The sequence below is a fragment of the Schistosoma mansoni genome, chromosome 1, assembly GCF_000237925.1.
Source record: "Schistosoma mansoni strain Puerto Rico chromosome 1, complete genome".
In the NCBI taxonomy this organism is placed as follows: domain Eukaryota; kingdom Metazoa; phylum Platyhelminthes; class Trematoda; order Strigeidida; family Schistosomatidae; genus Schistosoma; species Schistosoma mansoni.
In genome coordinates, this window is record NC_031495.1 from 9,557,682 (window position 1) to 9,570,363 (window position 12,682).

Sequence of the window (12,682 nt, forward strand, 5' to 3'; positions counted from 1 at the left end):
TATGCTCTCACTCTGTATGAGGTGTTTGTATATAGGGCTTTCAAGATGTAAATAAACATCTCAGGCACACCCTTCCTCAATGGACAATCCTGGGAAAGTCCTGTCCGACGAATCCAAGGCAGCCGTACTATCGAAAAACATTACTAATGTTGGCGTGTAATAAGTATAACAATGTTCTAACATTTGACAGACGGTGATTAATCATCCTTGACCAGAACGAAAACCAGCCTGCTGCTGGCGAGTCAAAGTTTCTCGGGTTTCGGACAATCTATGAACTATGACGGAAGCCAATAGTTTGGACGAAATCGGAGGTAGACTTATACCCCAATAGTTGTTACAGAGACGACGTGAACTCTTTTTAAAGATAGGAACAACTATTGACTCATTTCATGATGCTGGAACACTCTCTAACTTCCGGACCTTTGTCAACAACGCAGTCAGTTCCTTAACCAAAACGTCTCCACCGTCTTTAAAAAGGGCTGAACACATCGATGGGAAGATTCAAACAAACAATACTAAATGAATTTAAACTTCACCCCATCGCACAAACAAGTGGCTAACAGGACTCAGTGGCCGAGTGGATAACGCGATGGCGTTTAAAGCGAAAGGTACTGGGTTCGAGTCCCAGACTGAACATCAACTCTGGGATGCAGGTACATCCGGCTGAAGAGTCCCAAATAGGACGAAACGCACGTCCTGGATTCCACTGCTAGCCACTATCCATCTTTGCTTACCCAGTAATTTATGTTAAATCTCCAGAATAGTGAGTAACAATAACTGGATTTAAATCTTATTAACGTCTAGTAATGAATAAAAAACCTTAACTTCCTAATTTTATTTGAAACTTGGATCCTTGTCTGTAAGACAAAATAGTAAATCATGTGATAAGATATTAAATGATCTATGTATTTTCGGCAAATGAGGAAGTCAAGAGATTTAAAAGCTAATTGCATTTGATAAATGCATGAAAACACTGATATATTTGGTAGAATATGAAATATTCATCTTTAGGGGCTGGTACTATATCAAGCCTACATAGGTTATTCTAGCCTATGAACAGACCAATTTATTCATTCTTCTCAAGTTATATTTTTACTCTGTCACTTATTCGCTTATTAATCCTGACTGTTTTTGTATGACCGTGTGTGTGCTAAGTGCTCATCTTACTTTTTACGTATCTGTAACTTATTTTTGTTCGACTATAAATATTGATTCACTCATGATTAAATCGAGTTGGCTAATATATCTCCTCTGGTCCGTTTCTCTTAGCTCTCTACACTTCCTCACACTCGCTTCCCTGTGTGCTTGTTTTCTGCATGCTTGCGAATTTTTATCAATTGTTAACGCCATATTACCTCTACAACTGGTATTCTGGCTTTTGAATAATCTCGAGTAAACTCATAATACTGCTAGGAGATTCGGGCAGCGTAAATACTCAGTTAACGGAAGATTATTTAGTGTAGTCAGATATAGAGAAATTAACCTGCGCACATTTTTGTCGGTTTAGATTTTGTAATACATTACAATTATAACTTCTTATTCTTCATTATGCTGATATAATCAAAATTTGACGTCGTCAGGATTTCGAAGTAATTTTTTCGGAAGATCGTTTACAAACAAATATTTTTACAGTAGATAATATTATCTTGAGAATACTGAAACAAGTGACTTCATAGATGGTTTTTATTTATATGCACATTTAATAAATCCTATTTTCCAAGACCATAGTGTTGTCCAACATCTTGTATTGCTTTCGACATTTCACAAAGAAACGTCTATTCCCTTGAGAGATTCATATATCTTGACAGGTAATAGTTACCAATTCATACATTCAAGATGAAATCAAGAAGTTTTAAAAAAATCCTTGTCAAATAACGTTTAGGAATGTTAAGTATGAAAGGTTACAGCGTTGACATTGATTATTCTCAACTGACTGCAAATGGTAATGTCGACTATTCAAATTTGACTTGCCATCTAATTATGGGATTATTTTATTATTATCTAAAGACGTTGAGGTGGCTAGATACTGATAAGTAATATCAAGTTATGATGAAAACGCTGCCTAATACTTTCAACTTTTAAGGGGCTTTTTAGTTAGATTGGTCTGTAATGGGAACCGAACACCAATTTAGTTCAATATCAAACTTTACCATATCAGTGACAAAGAATATTCAAGAGATAATATGCTAATTAGATAGCTTCATAATCGGAACATTATAAAATGCGTGTTTCTAGAAATAGAATTTTTTATCTGAACCTCAAAATATTGTTATGACAATACTATTGATTAACAAAATACTAAATAAACTGAGGTGGCAAAACGTATGATTAACTTAAAGAACCAATCTTCAAATCCAAGCTAAATAGATTACACAGGGTGGAACCCCTGACTGACTGAATGACCGAAAATACTTTAGAGAATAGATAATGTCACTTGTGAGTAAATAATAAACCAAAATAGTCATATATATATAAACTTGTTTGTCACAACCTAATGATTGTATTGCATCAAACTCTCTGTTCTTCTGATGCGGGATTCCTGAGTAAAACAGACTTTATGTTAATGATATTGATAGACATGGTATTCAAAGACAAATCGTATAGTATTGTTAGTCATTTGTGACCAAACGTTCCCGTCAGAAACATGATATACAACAGCTCCACTACAATTCATGTAGATAGAGGGCGTAACAACAGATGAACACAAATTTAAGGTCATTCACAAAATAAAATGTACAAGCTGATAGAAGTACTTCATTGGACAAAATAGACGTTGTACACTCCCAATGTATACATAAATTAGCATTCTAGTTACTGTTTAACGAGCAGACAATGTAAGCATAGTTCTGATTTACCAATTGGTATGGAAAATGTTAATTGATCACTCGGTCTAATGTCACACGAACAAAAATTTCAACGGGAATTCGAAAATAAACGAAGATGACTAAAGCAACGAGGATAAGCAATACCATCAAAATCTATCAATTTGACAATTATGGAATAAAAGATTTCTCACTTCTATATAAATTAGACGTTAATGATGTTATCCAAAAAAGACTACCTAAACCAGAGACACAACCACACTAAAGACATTTGCACAATCTGCCCATCTTTCATTATTTGTTCAATAATCTTAGCTACTTGAACAAACATCAATGATTCATCTGCCTAAACGCTTATAATATATACTACATCAAAGTGAATAAAGTGTATCCTGAAATTACCGAAGATTGACACGAAAATAAAACAAAACACTTAATTACGAATAACTCTAAACTACAGTTTTAGTTATCAACCAATACAAACTAATACAGAACGTTTGCTAGCAACATACTCAATGTAGTTTAGCTTGACATAAGTAAATCACTGATATTGAAAATCATAGATTTTTTGAAAAGAACTTATTTAAAAAGAAGGCTATTATCTAATTTGTATAATTTATTTACTGAATCAATAGGAAATATGGGCTAAACGACACGTAGTTTTCAATGAGAAAGCACTAAATTAGCTAGTGAATTGATAATTATAAATGAATATTAAACAATACCCTAAACATTTTATCATACAACTAATAATTTTAACTGTCAGCATTTGAAGCGAAAGGTACTGGGTTCGGGTCCCAGACTGAACATCAACTCTGGGATGCAGGTACATCCAGCTAACGAGTCCCAAATAGGAGGAAACGCGCGTCATACTGGATTCTACTGCTAGCCACTATCCATCTTTGCTTACCGTGCTTGTGAATTTAGGCTATTTCGAGGCAATACGCATAATATGCACATATGCCAATTAGAGACTGACCAGTTGCAGTCCAAAAACATCAATGGGAAGATTCAAACAAACATTACTAAGTGAATGTCAACATTTTAGTTTAAAACAAATATTATTTAAATGTTCGGCAAGATCATAACTTATGAACGAACCAATCAGATTTAAGAATAAGGAGTCTTGGATTTCGATGTGAAATTCGTTCATCCATATCATTTTAGGATTACAGTTGAAATGATGAGAATCCTAATTCCTAAACCTAACGTTCAACTGTATATTCCAATTTTAAGTCCTCACATTAATTTATTATTCTAGTAAGTACGTAGATATTCTCAAGACCACGTAAGGATCATTCAAAGGTTGCCTATAAAGCATAGTCTTACCAAATTCTTATGGAATGATTGAAATTATCAACAAAGAATTCGTATAGTAAATTAATCACAAAATACAAACTTAAATAGATTTTCTTTTTTCTACAGGAAACGAATAACTGGAATTCTATTCGCCATTTCATTTATTCTATTATCTTCATTAATCACATATTTTACTGCCTATATTCATTCATTTGAAATCATGGAGTAAGTTTTTATTGATCAGAAGGGGTTTTTGTGGATACTTTAGTATTTTCATAGTTGAGGATTCCTTAATTAATTAGGAACATGAATATTAGTCCAAAGGAACATCAAAATAAATATTCAACACACAGTAAGGAAATAAGGTCGTGAAGTGATAGAAAAAGAAAGATGAGTATGATTAAAAAAAGGAAATAAATCCATAAAAATAAGTGGACAAGAGTTGTAAATTATAGGAAAAACAATTCTATTAGGATAAATATAACCCGAAGAATTCTCACAGTTAAACAAGACCCTCTCAATTTTATGAATAATGTAAAAGAAAATTACAGAAACACTGCCACTGGCTTGTATTCTGAGACATGTCTGATAATGAAGTAAGCCGCTGAGCTGCATAACACCTACTTCTCCAAAAGGGAGTCAAAACAGACCAATAGATTATTGTCACAGTATTGTGTCATAAACTCACTAACCCTCTGCTTTTACCAACCACTTCCAGTCTCGTCAAATAATGAACCATGTGGAATTCATCGGAACAGTGTTCGCCACACTTGTCCAACCCACCGAAGACAGTGTTTCAAGATGGTTGCACCAATTGAATTATCATCAATGTTCCCGAATGCACATTGTCGAACACAGAATTGCTAACATGGTGTTGCCACTGTCACCAATTCTTCGGAGACAACTATGATCGAACACAGAGTCACCTGATATCCTCAACTCGGAGAGGTCAGGTTTCACAAGCATATGGAAAAGCTGCTTACATTGACGTGTAGTAATCCCGAAACATTACAGTCAGACTAGCATCACGAACGCGCCGAAGGTGACCTAGGCAGTCGTAAGCCCCACAGTAAGACAATATCATCCACATATTCAAGGTTCAGAAGTGTTTTTCTAAGTAGCAGATCCGCACAACTATTACCTACTTCATCATAAAGATGTCGAACGTCTCAGTCACACTAACAGACAATCCCAGAGAAGTCATTTCCAGAGAATCAAAGGTGGTCATGATATCAAGAAACAAGAAGACTGTTAGTCTGCAATAAGTCTGCTACGATAAATAGCTTCATAGTGAAATAAAGTGTTTCGGTGTGAATAAATCGACAATTGTCTGTACTATTAAACTAGTCAATTTTTATATCGATTGATTGCGTGCGTACCCTATTTAATATACGAGCGCCCAATTAGAGAGCAGTGATTTATTGATCGGACCAGTAACACACAGAACCCGTACGAGCAGTCTAGAGTACTTGTCGGTCCTGCTTTCTGCCTAGACCACCCAGTTAAGTCCAGAACACCAATAACAGCCTCTGCAATATTAATCATTATTTTCAAACATACTGCGTTTATATACCAAACAAACAGACCGCATCGTACCATAAAGTAAAAAATAACATCTGTACAAGATTCGGCCAAATGTGTCTGTCAATAGGGGAAACAGTAACTAATAGAATGAGGATAACTCAAGAACGGCAAATTGTATAGTAATAGTCTATGGGTCAAAATAAAGCTTATGATAAGAGGAACACGAATATGAATAGTTGAGTTACTTAACAATTATACAGTAGGAAATATACATATTACATTGGTCCATAAATAGTCCTCAAAAGTTACCATTCACAATTCTCTTCGGGATACAACATCAATACGACAGGAGTACAGAAGATAGCTCAACACTGTTTAGCTATTTCCGTGTTACAGGTAGGCATATCAAACACATCCATATATTGAAGAAAGTTTATGGTACAAAACACTAATTATTACCTCCAGTTTCATCAACAACACTCGCTACCTAGACAAATATCTCAGTCAAACACAAATTATTACGAATATCACTATCAGAAGAATTCTCAAGCGTTTTTACACTAGATAGCTGTAAATACTGATACAGTGAAGAAAATACAAGGAACTCAGTCTACTATTTAGTAACTACTTATAAGTAACAGAAAAAGTTAAATTATGAGTCGATTACAACTGATGAATAGACACTAATTCCGTAGACAAAATCGATAGATTCCTCCATCAATACATTAAAATTTTTTACAAATACTGTCAAGTCATTACTCTTCATAGTATGCAATATCAAATGTGGAAAACTGAATTTAGAATCCAGAACAAATTAAGTTGTATTCATAACTCACCAAATGGTTTTAGTATCATTGAACGTTGATATATGCACTGGACAAAGAACTCAAACTATTTAGCTTTGAAAACTGACATTTTTTTAAAGTGTGAGAGTAAAAAATAAGCGCCTTACATTCATTAGTGAATTTATGTCTACATTAAACTATCAACACAATAGGCTGTGCACTGTTTAGTTGAAAGATTGTTTTACACGTGAAAGTGTTCAAGACTAGTCACATTTCCGATGATGAAAACTAATTTTGCAATATCAGTTTCTTATTTCCCTGGTGGATATAATACATTCAACTAATGAGCAGCAGATTTGAATCTTATCTTATATCTTTCATTCTGAGCACTCACTTATTGATTATAATGAGCTGCATCATGTAAAAATGTGACTAAAGTTGAGTCTATGAACTAGTGCTAGGTAAGTAAACCTCATTAAATCAATAACACAGTTGGTGACTTATTTTTCAAACATGAACCTGAGATGACGGGATAATTAAATAACATCATTTAGGTCAAAATTTTTGTATCAAATCTTAATGAATTTTGGCCAGGGTTCAAACTACGTTCAGTGTGACATTTGAAACTACTATTTTCTTGTATCAATTCAGTGAAATTTCTGTTCTTTATGACATGTGTGAACTTTCGTTCACTGTGACAATTTTATCCCCTGAATTAGTTCAGATGAACTATGTTTATTGACTTTACAGTAATTATACGTATTCTCCTCCCTCATGTGATACTATGTAGTGTACGTGAAATTCGGTACATAAATAGTTGTTGGGGGATGATGCGATTTTCAGGAGTTAATAAAACTTCATTGCACCAGTCATTCATGTTCTCACTTTGCGTCGTGGGGGTTGTAATGGTTCTCCTTTCCCAATACAAGCAGTAGAATCGAAGGAATACAATGTTTCCCGATTGTCAAGTAAGAACAGTAAGACTGGGGACTCAACAGGGTCAATACGTACATAAAAGAAACGACTCCCCAAATATAACGGTTGGGAACCCAGTTACAACAGTGTTGACGGACCCAAATTTTTCAGTTATAATAGTGACGATTTCGGGAAACAACAGATTTAAATATTGACTTGTCACACTCAAATTTTGCATTAAGTTAATTGTTATAACGTGCGTCTGAGGCCCTGTTTATATATGACGTGATGATTCCGCTAATTGGAGAGCAGTGATTTATTGATCGGACCAGTAACACACAGAACCCGTACGAGCAGTCTAGAGTACTTGTCGGTCCTGCTTTCTGCCTAGACCACCCAGTTAAGTCCAGAACACCAATAACAGCCTCTGCAATATTAATCATTATTTTCAAACATACTACGTTTATATACCAAACAAATAGACCGCATCGTACCATAAAGTAAAAAATAACATCTGTACAAGATTCGGCCAAATGTGTCTGTCAATAGGGGAAACAGTAACTAATAGAATGAGGATAACTCAAGAACGGCAAATTGTATAGTAATAGTCTATGGGTCAAAATAAAGCTTATGATAAGAGGAACACGAATATGAATAGTTGAGTTACTTAACAATTATACAGTAGGAAATATACATATTACATTGGTCCATAAATAGTCCTCAAAAGTTACCATTCATAATTCTCTTCGGGATATAACACTAATATTATCTTAGAATATATATGACGAATTGGTCTTCGTAAGATAACTATTGAGAAATAGGAAGCATGAGACAGATGATGGGTTCGAGATAGTTATCCACTGCAGGTAATGAAAACAGTCAAGCAATACTGTGAGTCAATTTAAATTAGAAATATAAGTCATTGGATTAAGGCCTATTTGTTTGGAGGTTAAGCGTTTACACACCAGACTGAAGGTCCTGGTTATGGTCCTAAATGCGCACCAATCGAAAGTTCCATAATGGAATGAAACGGCTTTCAAGAGCCTACTGATTTTTCAGTGGAAATTTAAGATCAGTCCCTGATGTAGATTATAAAAATTTGACGGTCTCCACAAAACCTCTATACTTATAATGCCACTTTGATTATTTCCTCAACCGTTTAGAATTTTAAATGATAATGATTTGAAATTCCATTCACATTAATTAGTCATTTTACATTTATTTTCAATTAAATCACCTGATTATAAACAGTATAGCTAAAGATGAAATCTATGTGAGACCATATACACGTTGTGGAGCATATATGATTGGAATGTTAACTGGTTGGTTATTATATGAGTATCCTAGACTTGAAATGGTAAGTTATTATTTAAGTTAGCAATTATTATTTATGAAAATAATTCTCCCCCCCCTAAAAATTAGGAATCATGGGTCAGTTATTTGGTCTTAAACCACAGCTTCTAAACATTTTGCATCTGCGATCCACATAAGAGATCGAAATTGAGATCTTTGGGTTTTAGAACGAGCACAATATCTTTAAACTGTTAGTTTTAGAGATAATTTGATGATTTACAACAACTGTATGGTTAAAGATAAATATCTTTAGGTTGAATTCCAAACAATTTGCTGAGAAACTATAACTTAAGTAGTTCGTCATATCTGGAACTCGTCAATTCTTCATGACTGAGATCGGATAGTATCGTGAACTAACTGAAGTTTGGTATGTGGACCACTGAATTGCAACTAAATAGCTCCTAGATAATGCAACCAAATGCGATACCTACATATTTTGAGGTCGTTATCTGACAACATAGCTGGTGCGTGTTGATGATAAGTATTCTTTTGAAATGGATCAATTGTCCGGCGGTTTCCTGTTTTTAATGGTCCAGCACATGATATCAATCCGTGACCAGAATCAATAACAAATTATTCTAATCCCCACAAATTTTACAATCAAAATATCACTCTACAAAGATCAAAGTGAATGATATGATGGAGCAACTTGATTTCTAACAAAGTCCTTGAAGTTTTGTTAGAGTTCCTGTTTATTTAATTGGGCTATGTTAATAGATAAGTGGATAAAAAGATAGTTAAGTGTTATTTTGTAAAGAAACAACTAATCAGTCTTCTTAAGCTTTCCAAGTCTCTTCAACTGATGTTAATCAATGATGAAATATATCCATAAGATAGAATTATTAATCAGTAAACTTCCTGGATTTATTTAACTGATCAGCTGTCTTATTCAATCTCAGCTGAACTAAAATTGTTGACTTCATCAGCTAAGTAGAAGTGTTTGAACACTTTACCACCGATCTAAGTATTGCATTCAGAACAGTTCTGAACATAAAATCACATGATCAGTATTTATGCCCTTGACCGTTTCTTTCTATTTCATATTTTTTTCTGTTGTATCATTAAAGAGAAATACACGGAGAAATCAATTTTTCATTGTATCAATTGGTTACCTAGTCGCTGCATTTCTTTTCGTTTTACCAATATTTATTTCTTATGGTGTATTGAGTGGATTATTGACTGAAATGAGTCGTAAAACAGCAGCCGCTTATTTAGCATTCCATCGTGTGTCGTTTACTTTAGGTATTGGCATTTCGGTTTACTTATGTGCAATAGGATGGGGAAGTAAGTAGTTTGTTTAATTTTAATATCTACGATTTACTACTTATTAGCAATAAACATTCGAATTATCAGTGCTTAAATTGAAACTTAGGTGTTTGGAGCCTGACAGGCCGGGTCAGTAAGATAAATCCATTCGAGGTCAAATGATAAGCGAGAAATGCTGACGAATGGACACTAACGACCAAGAGTTAGCTTAATTATCCAATGAAGACAGATATGCGCTATTGATTGAAATCCCGGTTTAGGTTTCTGAGCGGTGCATATCTTTATTAATGATTGAGTTCGTGCATATAATGTGATTTAACTAACTAATAAACTTTCTTACTTTCCCATTCAAGAAGCTGGTTGAACTAGCACACAGTAAACGTGTATAACACAGTATCAAAGATCTGAATACCAATCAACAAAACAAAATCCATTACAATCAATCTTTTCGTTTTTAAGGAAATTTCCAGCTACGTAATAACACCTTAATTAGAAATCTACAACAATGTAAAAGCTAACGGAAAGAACAGTAAACATGTTCATCCCACCATCTGTGCATGAGGCTATGTTGGCATGAAGTATAATAGGGCTTAAAGTTGAAATGAACACATTTAGTGATAGTCTGTCCATTTTCCCAGATCTATTACACAACTTTGATTACTAAAATGATGAAAATCCCAAATCATTTCTTTATTATTATTTATTTAAACACGTAAATATTGGTACAAGGAGGCATCAGATATATATGCGCCGCACAGATCTCATTTGATTTGTGTGAGGGCTATGATACTGCACGAGTTCCCAAACCGAAGCAGGTGGTTTTCTTAAGGGGCCACATCCTGAGCCTTTGACCTAAAGGTCTGATCCACAAGGCAGTGGAGCATCGTGAGGAGGTGCAGTCCCATGGTAGCCGGTGACCAATAATTGGTTCATATGCCATTTGTTCCTTCAGGATACTGGAGCCCATGTGCACCATTGGTTTGTAATCAGAGTTTTCCAACTCCCTTAGGTGGACTTCCCGTGTCCACCAACCCGGACATTCGCTTTCCGTTCTCTCACTTTCGTAAACAACAACCCCGCCACGAGAAGGCAGTGAGTAGGACTTCCCTAGCAGAGGCTATATACTCGTGGCCATATGAAAGCATTTGGAGAGGGAGAGCGAACGCTCCCTACTCTCAACCGTACCAGGGCATTTGGGGGCAAGTCATTTCTTATGGTTCGTCAAACCGATAAAAACAGTTAAGCTTAAATGTTGCATATATTGAGTGAAACCAAAAGATGGCTAGACTTCCGTTTACTTACAAATAATTAACCATCCACCGCATTAAAGATAGAATTATCAAACATAACTTTTGAATACCATGTTGGAAGATAAGAATTTCATAATCATATCTGAATGACAGATATTTTGCAACTTAAATATCAGTCAAATGCAAATTTATTGATTTTACCGATTACTTTTTTGTCAGAGCCTATTTACAATACATTTGCATGGTCTGGATTTCGTGTGCCAGCTCGTCTCACTTATAGTGCTTACTTAATACACCCTATTATTGTTACTATATTCATAAATGGCGCACAAACTCCATTTATCATAGATCAACTGGAAGTTGTAAGTTAAGTAGTTAAATGGAATTTTTAATATCTTACTGCTTATCTTTTAATAAAATGTGTTATGTTAATATCATCTCAGGTGTAACTGAATGGAATATTTGTTAATTAAGTACATTTGCTGAGAAATGAGAAGCCATAATAATTATGGATGTGCTAAATCCAGTAGGTCATTTTATTGATTCGAGTCGATTTCAACATATGTGAAAAGAGAACTTTGTCTTAACTTAGAATGTAATCTATAGGGAAACATCGTCCGTAGTAGAAGCAGGGTAATGAACGAGAAGACAAATGAGGACAACAAAATGTACTTTAATACACAATCATAGGATCTCTTGGTAGAATATAAGAACCAGACATTAAATATTTTATTTTCAAACTTCCGTCATTTGTTTTTCACATTCTGTATGATTTTTCTGATTCACAATTCCTTTTTAATTCCGTCTCTGTTATGTAAAGTAGACATTCACAGCCTTCTGCTGCCAACTTTATTTTACTTCCGATTGGTGTTACATACTAATATCTGTCGATATAAGTAGCCCTGTCAAATATCACGTAACAAGATCACCGACTTATACGACCTTGACTCTGTACCAAACCAATGACTCGTTAACAACCATCAATAGTCTACAGTCAACTCTGAGTCCTTATTGGTTCATCCCACCTAACCCTGCCTGTTGAATCCAGAACACAATATCAGCTTCCGCTGTATAAATCATGTATTTCAGGAATACGCAGCTTATATACAAGTGAACCAGACCGCATGATACCATAGAATAGAAAATAGCAATTATAAAATATTTAGCCGAAAGCGACTGTGAGTGTGCGAGAGACTGTAACCAATAGATTGGATGTAACTTAAAAATAGTAAATCGTATAATATTAGTCAAGAGGTAAAATGAAAGTCTATAATAATAGAAATGTAAACATATATAATCTAGTTACTGAATATTTATACGACAACAATGTATGTATAATAACAGTCCATGTATAAGTCCTAGTAACTACTATTCATTTATTCTTCGTTAAAATATCACACTAACGGAAAAATTCGGTATAGTTAAGATCATGAGTCAATTGAAGCTAGACCACCAGAGAAAACCTGGA

The 12,682-nt window shown here is 34.5% G+C and overlaps 1 protein-coding gene and 1 non-coding gene across 2 annotated transcripts in view; both read left to right on the forward strand.

The window, feature by feature from the left end:
- Smp_162060 (hypothetical protein) overlaps positions 1–12,682 on the forward strand; it is a 42,736-nt gene that overhangs the window by 25,377 nt on the left and 4,677 nt on the right. The window contains exons 9-11 of the mRNA XM_018793183.1: positions 8,553–8,702; positions 9,766–9,982; positions 11,434–11,576. Of these exons, the coding sequence (XP_018647721.1) occupies positions 8,553–8,702; positions 9,766–9,982; positions 11,434–11,576 (510 nt within the window). The remainder of the gene's footprint in view (positions 1–8,552; positions 8,703–9,765; positions 9,983–11,433; positions 11,577–12,682) is intronic.
- Positions 567–633, forward strand: Smp_tRNA_01689_Sup_TTA.1.1. The gene has a single exon. It is a non-coding gene (tRNA).